The sequence below is a fragment of the Danio rerio genome, chromosome 23, assembly GCF_049306965.1.
Source record: "Danio rerio strain Tuebingen ecotype United States chromosome 23, GRCz12tu, whole genome shotgun sequence".
NCBI classification, from domain to species: Eukaryota; Metazoa; Chordata; class Actinopteri; order Cypriniformes; family Danionidae; genus Danio; species Danio rerio.
Window position 1 is genome coordinate 4,591,326 of NC_133198.1, and position 14,232 is coordinate 4,605,557.

A 14,232-nucleotide genomic window follows, 5' to 3' on the forward strand; every position below is an offset into this window, starting at 1 on the left:
GAGAGTAGAGATATAGGAACAAGTCTGTGTGTGTCTGTGTGTAGTCTGCAGACAGCTATGAGAAGCAATTGTGTTTGACGTGCACTCACACTGTTATGTTGATGTTTTAACTCCAAGTGTATGAAATTGTGTGTCTTGAAGCAGCGGCGTTGTGCGTTTGATGGCAGTCTGGTGCAGCGTTACATAAAGACCTGCTTACTCATGGAGAAATGAACCCACATCTTCACCTGTCATTTTCCTCATCGATATCAATCACAAACACCTGAAAACATCACAGCAAACTGTCTGTTAGCTTAGCGTCTCAAATGACGAGAGCAATAGCATTTAACAATATGATGTTTCCAATAGGAATTCATTTGAAATTCTTCTGCCCTAAATTGCCACCTGACTAATCAGATTCTGTCTCAGCAAGACGTTTTTTAAAGGAGTCTGAGTTAACGCAGCAGTGGCCAACAGGACATTAGGAAGCTGAAGTGTGTTTGTAGACAGGTGTTTGACGTGTTTGTTTCTCCTTGTGTCGTAGGTATGTAAATGCTTTGCACCAGTACTGCTGTCCTGCGCCGTTGCTCTCTAAGCAGCTAGCTGTACCTGCTCCTCTCTCTGAGTGCAGGTAAGAGGCGCTCGAAAGCAAAAACTCACTCTGTTACAACTTACGTTATGTTCTGTGCTAACTTCCACTGGCTCCATTGTTTAATTATTATTATTATTATTAATAATAGAATAGAATAGAATAGAATAGAATAGAATAGAATAGAATAGAATAGAATAGAATAGAATATCTTTATTGTCATTGGAACATGTGGGAAGTCCAACAAAAGGAAGTGCTTTACACATAAAATACACAAATTACACTTCACACACAACATAAATAATGCACATGGCACCAAAGTTTGTGTATTTTGCACAGGAAATTTAAGTATGTTGAAAAATAAATGTACATACATTTACAAGAACATTGTAATTACTCATCCCGCTATAGTGTATTTTAAGGGGATGTCTATAGTACAGTTGGTCATGTACTGAATATGAAGTAGCAATTTTAAATTTTTATGGTTATTTTCTTTAATGGTAGAAAAGAAATGTTATTTGGATACTTTGACGACATTTCAATTAGCATTAGAGCCGGACTAGCTCATTATTTTCAATTGATGTGTGTTTGTGTGTGTGAATATGTCACACCAAATCTTTTAAACTGTACATTTTCCGCGAATGATTTTGTTGTTTATTGAAAATCCAGTTCATGAGACGAAATTTTCGCTTGCTTCTGTTCTGTTAGGCTGTCCAGCCGTGATTTAGCAAAGCTTTTTTCAGCTTTTGTTCAGATGTAAAGATAAGTTCCAGGATTTTTAACTGAAACTGAATATTGATTAGGGGCGGGGCTTTCTTTTGCACATCATCATAGCAAACTAGCAGTAAGAGGGGCGTGGCTAAGAATATTGTCATTGAAGCGTTAAACTGACATCTTGAGAGCAACATTTAGGTGGAAAGTTTCCTAAAGTTTGTGTGAAATTTAAATTTACAATGTTGTTATTAAGTTGTGGTAACACTTTACTGACGGTCCATTTGAGGATTAGTAGACTGTCTGCTTAATATCTGTTAATATTGCTCCTTCAACAGACATTTAACTTACTATAAGAAACTTTGCAAGTTCTGTACATGTCAATTTACACTAACCCTAACCCCAACCCTCACAGTCTACTTATAATCTATTGAGAATTAGTTTGCATGTAGATGCAGTGTGACTTAAATTCAACAAACAGACCATCAAAATAAGTTGTTATTCATTAGCTGAACAATTAAACAGTGTTAATCTTCTGAAATCCACTTATTAATCTTAAATCGAAGTCTGAGCATCTGCTTATGTGTCTCTCTTATGTGACAACAACTTAGGCTGGTTGTACAGATCGGGCGTTTATTCTTAAGGTCGTCCTCTTAATGTGCTTTGCGCCTTTGACGCCTTGACGCCGTGAGAACTGTGTTAGTAAATGAACACAGTATAAACGGTCAGTGTGTCTTTTGGTCATTGGATTTTCATTTTAGATATTATTTAAAAAACGAAAAACGAGTCTTTTTTTGATTTTCGTTTAAAATAAAAAAACGAAAATTCAATGCGGTTTTTGATTTTCGTTTTTGAATTTTATAAAGAAAAAATAAAAATTTATTTTCACAGTGAAAAACTGAAAAGCAAAATTAAAAAATTAGTTAGATTAGGTTATTTTTTTTTTCGAATAACAAAAAAATGGGCGAAGCAGTGGGACAGTAGGTAGTGCTGTCGCCTCAAGAAGGACGCTGGTTTGAGCCTCGGCTAAGTTGGCGTTTCTGTGTGGAGTTAGCATGTTCTCCCTGCATTCGCGTGGGTTTCCTCCGGGTGCTCCGGTTTCCCCCACAGTCTAAAGACATGCGGTACAGGTGAATTGAGTAGGCTAAATTGTCCGTAGTGTATGAGTGTGTGTGTGAATGTGTGTGTGTGGATGTTTCCCAGAGATGGGTTGCGGCTGGAAGAGCATCCACTGTGTAAAAACTTGCTGGATAAGTTGGCCGTTCATTCCGCTGTGGCAATCCCGGATTAATAAAGGGACTAAGCTGACATTTATGAATGAATGAATAATAAAAAATAAAATCTTTCCCAGAGATGGGTTGCGGCTGGAAGGGCCTCCGCTGCGTAAAAACGGGCTGGATAAGTTGGCGGTTCATTCAGCCCGTGGTGACCCCAGATTAATAAAGAGACTAAGCCGACAAGAAAATGAATGAATGAAAAAATAAAATCACCAGAAAGTATAAGCCAGAGTAGTTGGCGGGTCATTCCACTGTGGTAACCCCTGATAAAGCAGAGACTTAACTGAAGGAAAGTGAGTGAGTGTTGTACATTAGTGGTAGACAGTGTGAATGTGGCCTGTTGATCTGATTCCCAGTTGAGTGGTCAATGTAGGTACAGGATGTGCCTTAGAAAGATGTTTCTGTCGCCTGAATGTCTTGTTATTCACATGAACTGGAATTTCATAAACACATTATGAAAATTGCAACACACATAATAACACACATTTAGATTTCTGCTGTTGTTGCGATTAATTAGTAAATTGATCATTAGGAAATTTTGGTAAGAGCATTAAAATCATCATTGAGAAATAAATGCATTTATTACAGATACTGTGTTAATGTTCGACAAAAAATAAATGTTATTAGTTATCAACTGTGTTTATTCAAACGATTGCAACTTTTAATATGTTATTAGGCATTAACTAAGCAATTGACATTATCCATGATTAATTAAAAGCTTTTGTAGTTTGAGTAGTTGATGTTAACAAATAGAGCTTTATTGTAATAGTCCAATACAATTAAATTAACGTGTGAAAATAAATCATTAAATGATTAAATTAAATCATAAAGTCATTTGTCTTCATCACTTGGTCAATCATCTGCCAATACAACAATCAGAATATTCATAAAAGAAGTTTATATAATAATTAAATATAAGTCCCAATGATATTCTGCAAGTTAATTATGACATGTTAAATTATTGAACATGTGCTGTGTGCTTGGCATATTTTCATTCGGCTTACAGTTGGACAGGCACACTTAGTGGTGGCAGAACTGACCCAAGTATGAGCCAAAACATAATCACAATGGCATGGAGTTAATGTTGCGCCGTGCTGTGCTGAACTGCTGCCTGTCAAAACAAGCTGTTCTCACTCCTATTGAGTCCAGCGTTGTAGTTGCTGGAGAGCTCTGTGTGTCACCATACCTGCTTTTCCTTACTGTACACCTCACTGCTTTCACAGACAAACATTATTATCAGAGTCTGCTGGAAGTTTGTCACAATATGCTTGACAGTTTATTACACTATTATTAGTATTATTATTATTATTATTGTTGTTGTTGTTGTATAAGTAGTAGTAATAAATAAAAAAACATCATTTTGTTTACAATTATTCACATGATTCTGCTGCAAGGGGTTCATACAGCACTGTACTGTACACTGTAAAAAAATAAATCATTAAAAAAAGGTCAAATGACTGGCAGCTACGGCTGCCAAACAAAAACCATAAAATTACGGTAAAATTTCTTTGTTTAAATAAAGTGCAAAAAATAATAAATCTACAGATATTTTCATTAAAATATTTACAGAGAAACACTGTTATTTTACAGACTTTTCCTAGATTATTACGATCAAATCCATTTAATAAAGTAACACAATAAGAGTTTTACAGAGAAACACTGTTATTTTACAGACTTTTCCTAGATTATTATGATCGAACACCATCAATAAAGTGACTGCACTAAAAGTTCAAGAAAAAACAATGTTATTTAAATTTTTTTTTTACAATTAAACGCCTTTAATAAAATGCCAAGACATGCTCTTGGTCGTAATTTAACAGTTTTATTTTGGATCAAAAAAGTTTGGAAAAAACATCAAACGAGATACAACTGATTCAAATTCTCACAACTATAACATTACATTTTATTGAATAGTATTACTTTAAAACATGTAGAGGTTTAAGTTGTATGAAATGATTCAGTTCCAAATCTTAAATGAAAGGGAACTGTAACGTGGAGGGGACGCTGACAAAGAAGTGCAGATTCAAATGCAGGTTTATTACACAGAGATGGTCAGGCAAGAGAGTCAACACAGGGGCAAACTGCATACAGATGTATGCAGTGAATCCAGAGTCATGGTCAATTAACAAGCAAATGATCAGTCCTGGCAGCAAACAACTTAAACAATTAACAAACAAAGCAAGGCAAAAGAAGAGAACCGCGTCATAATGTTCACAGTAGCAGTATAACAAGACTAAGCAATTGGTGCGTGCGTCTGTGCTGCTTTTAAAGTGAATGTAATCAGTTCATAACGATCCTCCGACTGTGTGTGTGCAATCAGCGGAATCTGGAACAGGTGTATGTGAGCGCTCTTAGCGTGTTACTTTATTAAATGGATTTGATCGTAATAATCTAGGAAAAGTCTTTAAAATTACAGTGTTTCTCTGTAAACATTTTAATGAAAATATCTGTAGATTTATTATTTTTTGCACTTTTTTTCAACAAAGAAATTTTACCTTAATTTTATGGTTTTTGTTTGGCAGCCGTAGCTGCCAGTCATTTGACCTTTTTTTTACGATTTATTTTTATTTTTTTACAGAGCAAGTAATTACAATTTATTACTTTAATTTTACGTAATTTTAAATGTACTTAAAAAACAGGAAAAAACACTGTAAATAATACGTCAATTTTTTTTGTAAAAAAACAGACAAATTGCTGTAAATTGTCATTACTTATATAGTACATAAAATAACATTCAAGCCGTTAATTTACAGATATTGTTTGTAATTTTTACGAACTTTTGAATATAATTTAAAATAACAGAAAAAATACTGTATAAATAATACTGTAATTTCCCTGTATAAAAAACACAAATGTCAGTAATTTGTCTTTAATAATAAAGTACCTAAAATGAAAGTCAAACGGTTAATTTAGAGAGATTGGTTGTCATTTTACTACGTTTTGAATATAATGTGAAATGACAAAAAATTACTGTAAAAAATTTGAGGATATTTTCTGTAAAATTAGGTTTTTTTTTTACAGTGTATATGATCCACCGTCATTTACAGAAGACACTCGCTAATGATGTCATTCAGTGTAGCAAAGTTTATACAGCAAAATGTCACATATTCACTGATTTGTTTATAAAGTTTATTATCATTTAACACATAATAAAATGTAATATTGTACATAAATTGCTAGAACTGAACTGAATTTAACATTTAATTCAAAAACGTTTATAGACACCATACTTGCATTTAATAAACAGTATTAAAAATTAAATAAAATTGAATGCAGAATACAAAAATGGACGTCCAGTCTTTGAACCATATGCCAAGTGCCTCCATTTAATACCGCCACATGGGTAAAACACAAATCTGTCATTTCTGTCTTTTCTTGTCATGTGTATAGATTTGCTCTGAGGTGCGTTTCCCAAACAGCAACGTACTGTAAAGCTGCGGTCACACAGCACTTTTCACCACATTGGCTTCCATTCTCATGTATGCGAATGAGGCAGACTGAAAACTTGTGTGACAAATTTTACATTCAGCTGCTAGTTCAAGCTTGGTGAACTCTGACCTGTGAAATCGCATCACGTGACTGTGTGAGACCAATTGAAGATCAGAAAGTGACCTCTCTGTACAGAAATATAGAGCTATTGCTTGCTTAATCAACATTTATCAACATCATCTTGTTTTTTCCGGCCCCTTTTTGCAGTGCCGTACGACCAAACTGTAAACTTTTAGAATAAACTTCTATAATGTCGCAGATCCATTGTATGAACCATGCTAGTTCACATGGAATATGTTACAGACTTATTCCAAAATTTCTCTAAATTCTACAAACAATACCCCGTAATGACATTAGCCCCTTTCACACACACACACCTTTCCGGAAAACGACCAGCAATTTTTCGGAAAGGTGTGTATGTGTGAACAGGCCCTTTTTGAAAATACCGGTAAATTCGTTCTGGCTATTTTCCGCAAAGAGAAGTTGTAAGATTACCGGCAATTTTCTGGAATGCTGCTCTGTGTGAACGCAGAAGGAAGATTGCCGGAAAGAGCGCGTGCACGTCTAGAACGTGCTGACGTGAGACGTCTGCTTTAGCCAATCAGATGCATTCACGTCCGTGCGGTTTATGACAATAAAAGCCTGTCATTTTTTCCCCAGACACATTTAGCTGCTAGAAATTAATCAGATAACGTTTATATATTCATCTCAATGTCAACTGTGTAATTAATTGTCAATAAGATGCTTATGATAAGCAGTTGTTTGTTTACCTTCAAGCTTTGCGTGTGGCCATAAAACAGCCCGTGAGCACACACACATATCATGTACATCTCGACATGCGAAAGCGTTTCTCTATATGTTTTAATTGAAGTTGTTCACAATACTGCTCCATCCACAGAGTTTGTGATGTAGTCAAATGTTTACAAACACAAGCGCAGCCATTTAGAGCTCATTTCTGGTTAATGATGTCAGAATTTACCGGTATTTTGGAATGCGAAATAGGTCCTGGGAGGTACGTATTCGAGCAGTTTTTGTTTTCACGAATCCGCTAGAGGCCGCTGTGCTGTGCTTTTTCGCGTCTCGAACGCCTCTCGGGAGCGTGCACCATTCGCACCCGCGCTGTTCTCGCATGAAAAGCCGCCGGAGGCGACCGTCCGTAGAGTGACCGTCCGTCCGACTGACTGACTGAATGACTGAACGATCCGACCCAGCTGCCCCCCTCCTCCTCCTTCCCTAAACCCAAGTGACGATTTACAAAAGCCGTCCAAAAAAAAAGCAAAAGCCCTCATCCGATTTTGACCGTGTTTTCAGATCTCGCTGCTTTCTCGCCCCGTCGCTAACTTGTTCGCTTTTATTTTTTGGATTCTGTTTTTCATCTTATCTGAATTCTGGAATCGCTCTTCCCCGCACTCGATCCCGGTCGTCGGCGTGGCCGGCTCCTCTTCCTCCTCAGGGCCTCCGCTCCGCCGACGTAACACTGCGAGCTAAGCGGACAAACTGGTTGCGGTGGGAAAGCCCTCCACACGGAGGTGAGCCGTCAGCCGGCGAGCGCGAAGAAGAGGAGTAGTTTTTGTTTTCACGAATCCGCTAGAGGCCGCTGTGCTGCGCTTTTTCGCGTCTCGAATGCCTCTCGGGAGGCGACCGTGCGTAGAGTGACCGTCTGTCCGACTGACTGACTGAATGATCCGACCCAGCTGCCCCCCTCGTCCTCCTTCCCTAAACCCAAGTGACGATTTACAAAAGCCGTCCAAAAAAAAAGCAAAAGCCTTCGTCCGATTTTGACCGTGTTTTCAGATCTCGCTGCTTTCTCGCCCCGTTGCGAACTCGTTCGCTTTTATTTTTTGGATTCTGTTTTTCATCTTATCTGAATTCTGGAATCGCTCTTCCCCGGACTCGATCCCGGTCGTCGGCGTGGCCGGCTCCTCTTCCTCCTCAGGGCCTCCGCTTCGCTGACGTAACACTGCGAGCTAAGCGGACAAACTGGTTGCGGTGGGAAAGCCCTCCACACGGAGGTGAGCCGTCAGCCGGCGAGCGCGAAGAAGAGGAGCAGTTTTTGTTTTCACGAATCCGCTAGAGGCCGCTGTGCTGCGCTTTTTCGCGTCTCGAATGCCTCTCGGGAGGCGACCGTGCGTAGAGTGACCGTCCGTCCGACTGACTGACTGAATGACTGAACGATCCGACCCAGCTGCCCCCCTCCTCCGCCTTCCCTAAACCCAAGCGACGATTTGCAAAAGCAGTCCAAAAAAAAAAAAACAAAAGCCTTCGTCCGATTTTGACCGTGTTTTCAGATCTCGCTGCTTTCTCGCCCCGTCGCTAACTTGTTCGCTTTTATTTTTTGGATTCTGTTTTTCATCTTACCTGATTTCTGGAATCGCTCTTCCCCGGACTCGATCCCGGTCGTCGCCGTGGCCGGCTCCTCTTCCTCCTCCGGGCCTCCGCTCCGCTGACGTAACACTGCGAGCTAAGCAAACAAACTGGTTGCGGCGGGAAAGCCCTCCACACGGAGGTGAGCCGTCAGCCGGCGAGCGCAAAGAGGAGGAGCAGCGTCACACCGCCCCGTATCATTCTCTCGAAAACTAAATGCGGCCATACGTACCTCCGCCCACATAAATCGTGGTCTTCAGAAACGCCCGCGGGACTACATTTCCAGAATGAGCTTGGAATGGAAAAAACAAAAGAGAAGGTGGAAAAAAAAAACAGCAGCAAATGATGCTTCTGCAACATAAAACATGAACAAACTGCCATGTTTAACTATTATCACTATTATGAACTCAGAATGATGGAATGACTCTCTAACAGGCTACATGTGCTGCTGAAGACTACAGACACACATGAGAGGTTTGCACTGACTGTAGGCTATATTTCGTGTTGTTTTTGAGCCCAAACAAGAACTAAATGTCTGCTCTGTGTAGTTTTTCTGTAAGCGGTAGCATATCGGAGACTGTAGGGGTCTGCATGTGTTCATATATGTTCATTTATTTATTTATTTGATATAATTGCAGATGTTACAGTAGGTTATTTCCAATGTCATTGATCTGCAGTTATAATCAACTCATGTTCATAGAAAGGTTAGTAATGAACATTTACACACAAGTATTTATGTGTGTAAAGCATCTGTTTTGTGAGAAGTGCTTCTCATATGATATGTAAACAACCTGTACAGCTTTACTGGGACATTTCCTCAAGTAAAAATGACGTTGACTGAAACTTTGTCATACACCACGACCACCAAAAGGGTACCCTTTAGGTAGTGGAAACGCAAGCCTGACAAAGGTGGCCCGTACTGTACCATACTGTACCTCTCAGTGGAAACGGTTCCTGCTGTTTCTGTGTTGTTTTAATTTTGAATTGAATTTTGGTTAATCGCACCCCCCCTACTTGTGACCTAACACTGGTTTTGGGAAACGCACCCCTTTACTATTCTCTCTGATGTTAAACAGCTTTGTATGAGCACAATTGTACAAGTGTTTTGGGCCAGCAGCAGCACTGGTCTGGAGTTGCTCTTCTTATAGTGTGCTTCTCTCACAGGGATGATAATGTGCTGCATCAGTTCTGCTGTCCTCCGTCTGGAAGCAGCAGCCCTTCAAGATAGCAGGAATAACATCCCATCCCATCCAGCCAAGGATCTGTCCTCTCTCTCCCTCTTCCACATGCCTCCGTCCGTCCATCTCCTGAGGCGTTTCTCTGGGGAATACACATCAGCGTGTGCTGCTGCATCCACACGTACAACAAATGGAAATCAGTAGATCATTTATAAGTTCTGGAAGAGCACAAGTGTAGTGCTAGAATTTATTAATGCACTTGAGTGCAACGTGTACCTCTAAAGCAAAGAGCTGAGTGTATTTTGACGAGTGGAGAAAGAACCGTTTCATTAAGTACTCAGAGCGATGCATGACATGAAAAGCAATATTTATTTAAATGTCAGTTACTGTATCACAGCTGTATTTGCTTTGCCCTGATTTCAGTATCATACTGTCCTGAATGTGTAACAAGATTTAAATAAAAAATGTTTGTTTTTGACGCTCTCTGCACTCTTTTTCTTTGGCATTTAACATTTGTGGGACTGTGCGTTTTTTCCTCACTAATAATAATAATAATAATTCCTTACATTTATAAAGTTTAGTTTAGTTTAGTTTAGTTTATTTATATAGCACATTTTTTACAACACAACGTTGCCCAAAGTGCTGAACACAATCAATACTAAACATGAAATCTACATCACATAAATAACAATTTAAACATAAGGCAAATCCCTCAACATTAAAAAGGCTCAAATACTAAGGAACAAAGATGGTGTTTCAAACGCTTTTTAAAAACAGGTAGAGTTGGAGCGTGTCTGATGTGGGGCGGAAGCCCGTTCCAGAGTTTTGGGGCGACAACAGCAAAAGCCCGATCCCCACTTCGCTTACACCGGGACCTTGGTACAGATAGAATAAATTCATCAGAAGACCTCAGTGACCTACCAGGATTGTATACGTGTAGCAGGTCTGATAAGTATGATGGTGCCAGATTGTTTAAGGATTTAAAAACAAAGATCAATAGTTTAAAATCAATTCTCGACCTAACAGGCAGCCAGCCCAGAGAGGAAAGAACTGGGGATATGTGCTCAAACTTGCGAGTCCCTGTCAGAAGTCTCGCAGCTGCATTCTGTACTAATTGCAATCTGTTTAGGGCATTTTGACTAATACCCACATACAGAGAATTACAATAGTCAAGTCTTCCCAGAATAAAAGCATGGATCACCTTCTCAAGGTCATTAAAAGAGAGAAACGACTTTACTTTTGCCACAAGTCGTAAATGGTAAAAACTGGATTTAACAACTGTATTTACTTGTTTGTTAAATTTCAGATCACTGTCGAATTGAAATCCTAGGTTTCTAACAACAGGTTTTTGATAAGTGGAAAGCTCACCAAAACCTGATAAATGCAGAGGGTTAGGATCGCCAAACCAGACCAGCTCAGTTTTTTCTTCATTGAAATTTAAAAAATTTGACGAAAGCCAGCTCTTAACCTCGACTAGGCATCTCATAAGGGAGTCAAGCTCCTTTTTATCCCTACTTTTAAAAGGGACATAAATCTGAGTGTCATCAGCATAAAAATGAAAAGCCACCCCATATTTACGAAAAATTGATCCTAAAGGTAAAATACAGTATATAAAGAAAATAAAATAGGTCCAAGTATAGACCCTTGTGGAACTCCACATGTCAGGGGTCTGGAGGATGAAAAAGTCTGACCAACATTAACGCAAAAGCTTCTGTCTGACAAATAAGATCTAAACCACTTAAGGGCAGAGCCCTGAATGCCCACTAATCTCTCAAGACGAGAAATAAGGATTTCGTGATCTATAGTGTCAAAAGCTGCAGTAAGGTCAAGAAGCATAAGGATCACAGAGTGCCCCGAGTCCCTAAATAACAGAATGTCATTCAACACACGTAGTAGTGCAGACTCAGTACTGTGATATGCCTTAAAACCCGATTGAAAAACTTCATGAATACTGTTGAGCTCCAGATAGCTCTGCAGTTGTGTTAAAACTGTTTTCTCCAAAATCTTAGATAAAAAGGGTAGCTTAGAAATAGGTCTAAAATTGGACAACACAGATTTATCCAAACTAGGCTTTTTCAAGAGAGGTTGCACGACGGCATGTTTCAACTGAGAAGGCACCACACCAGAAACAAGACTCCTATTTATAATGGATAAAATACTAGGGCCAATAATCTCAAAGGCTTGCTTAAAAAACTTTGATGGAAAAATATCCAATGGATAGCTGCTAAGTTTGATCTTGCCTACTGTATCAGTCAGAGATAGAAGAGAGACAGGTGTGAAACTAACAAGTGCAGCAGGGGACACATCCGGTTCCGGAAAAACAATATCAAAGCTAGCAATCCCAGACCTAATTGAAGAAATCTTCTCCGTAAAGAAGTTTAAAAAAGCTTCACATGTATCGCATGACTCCTCCATAACAACATTAGACCCAGGGTTAATCACAGAACTTATGCAGGAGAATAAAACATCAGCCTTATTTTGATGAGTACTGATTAATTCAGAAAAATATTTCCTCTTAGCCTCCTTCATAGAACGCTGATAATTAGAGAGAGATTCCTTAAAGATCTCATATGACACCTGCAGTTTATCTCTCTTCCACTTGCGTTCAGCCTTTCTGCAGGCCTGTCTAGATGCCCGAGTTGTCTCATTTAGCCAAGGCTCTGATCTAGGCTTAACAGTTCTAGTTTTTTCGGGGGCAACAAAGTCTAAGATTGAAGAAAAAGAGCAATTGAACAATTCCAGTAACTGGTCAACATCCATATAAGAGGGAGGGTCCTCTAGCATAGTTGTATGTTGTTCATTAATGTACAAATCTTTAAACAGATCAATAGAAGAAACATTAAATCTACGAAATCGCCTGAAAACAATAGGAGAGTTGCTTATTTTATGGGTAAAAGTGATCTCAAAAGTGACTGCTTTATGGTCTGTAAATGCCATATCGTCTAATGCAACATTGCAGATTGATAGACCATATGTCAAAACACAATCCAATGTGTGCCCCTGGTTGTGAGTGGGCCCTTGCACATGCTGTGTCAAATTAAAAGAGTCAATAAGATTTAAGAAATCCTTAGCTAAATTGTCTTTTGGGCAGCAAACATGAACATTAAAATCACCCAAAATTAAAATATTATCATATCTAGGTAAAATACTGCTCAACAAGTCCCCAAACTGTTTAATAAAGTCTTTAGTAGACCTAGGAGGTCGATAAATTAATGCACATAGGACAGGTCCTGAGCGTTCATTTATCTGAAACATCTGTAGCTCAAAGCTGGAGAAAGCATCAGCACGCACGGGCTGGCGATTAAATGTTTTTTTAAAAATCGACGCAAGACCTCCCCCTCTGCCAGAGCGCCTCGGATTATTAAAATAAGTGCAGTTTACTGGGACAAGTTCAGAGATTGGACTAAGGTCCCCATCAACTGCCCATGTTTCAGTCAGAAATAAGAAATCCAAATCTCTGGCAGTGAAAAAGTCATTTAATATGAATGTCTTATTCAAAACGGATCTTACATTGACCAAAGTTAATCTTGTAGGTACCTGGTGGTGATCGTTTTCCCGTGGTATTCGTCGTAGCTGGCAAAGATTACTTAAATCCACTCCTCGCCTTCGACAACGCGGCGAACAAATCCGCGTGCTTGCTTCACAAGAGGTTGGAAAAACAGAAACCAAGCACTGGATCGGGGGATCAGATGTGCGGTAAGGAATAATCCTGTAAAAATCCGGTATGAGGTCCGAGGAGAAACGAGCCCTGCAGTTCATCCCTGCATCCGACAAACGCACTTTAAGACTAATTAACAAACCACCGCGTTTACCACGTTTTCTGCGGCGTCTTCTCCGAAAGAGGATGCATGGAAGCCGGCATAGGTGAGCTGGTAATGACAGTGAAGCAGGGTGATTGTAGGTGCAGGATCCACTCGGCTCGCTGATCAGCCGGTTTACCATACCATTTCTAATGTTCAAGAGCGTTTGGCGATCATAGACCAACAGAGCCTCAGAATGTTGAGCCACAAAAAATAAAACTAAGATTAATCTTAAAAACAACTGTAGAGGGTTCAGACGGCAGGCCGCAAACACTGGCGCCATCTTGACACTAGTAGCATTGTTAGTAGTTCAGGACACTTTTCTGGGCACTCAATGCGCTTTAAACAATGGGGGGGGGGGGGGGGTGGAATCTCATCATCCATCATGGATGACGCGACGGCAGCCATTTTTGCACCAGACCGCACACCAAACACCAGCTGATTGGCGGAGAGGAGACAGTGGGATGAAGCCAATTATGATATGGGGAGGGTTAGGAAGCCATGATGGACAGAGGCCTTTGGGCAGATTTGGCCAGGATGCCCGGGTTAAACCCCTACTCTTTTTCGAATTACATCCTGGGATTTTTAACGACCACAGAGAGTCGGGACCTCGGTTAAACATCTCTTCCGAAAGACGGCGCTCACTAGGGGTGTCAAAATTGATTGTTTCTTCGGTGCACCGCGATGCAGACGCGGACAATAAGGTATCGGTTCAGTAATAATCATAACCGGTTATTATGTACTGACGTCATTTATCTCCTGTGCGCTCTGTCGCGAGGGAGGTGAGCGTGAGTATTTACAACACTCAGCCCACTCAGGGCCGGCCCGTTGCATAGGCACCAAAG

At 39.8% G+C, this 14,232-nt stretch overlaps 2 protein-coding genes across 7 annotated transcripts in view; both read left to right on the forward strand.

The window, feature by feature from the left end:
• The window catches only part of zgc:113278, an 852,580-nt gene that overhangs the window by 365,756 nt on the left and 472,592 nt on the right, over window positions 1-14,232 (forward strand). The window lies entirely within an intron of this gene.
• Window positions 1-14,232, forward strand: part of iqsec1a (IQ motif and Sec7 domain ArfGEF 1a) — a 127,511-nt gene that overhangs the window by 31,420 nt on the left and 81,859 nt on the right. For 2 of the 5 annotated variants that reach the window (NM_001386597.1, NM_001386599.1), the window contains 2 exons: window positions 524-610; window positions 9,574-13,676. The exons of 2 other annotated variants lie outside the window; for them this stretch is intronic. In NM_001386597.1, the coding sequence (NP_001373526.1) occupies window positions 524-610; window positions 9,574-9,637 (151 nt within the window). In that variant the 3' untranslated portion in view covers window positions 9,638-13,676. Of the gene's footprint in view, window positions 1-523; window positions 611-9,573; window positions 13,677-14,232 lie in introns of those variants that run through there. One more of the 5 variants, NM_001386598.1, reaches the window with a different exon arrangement.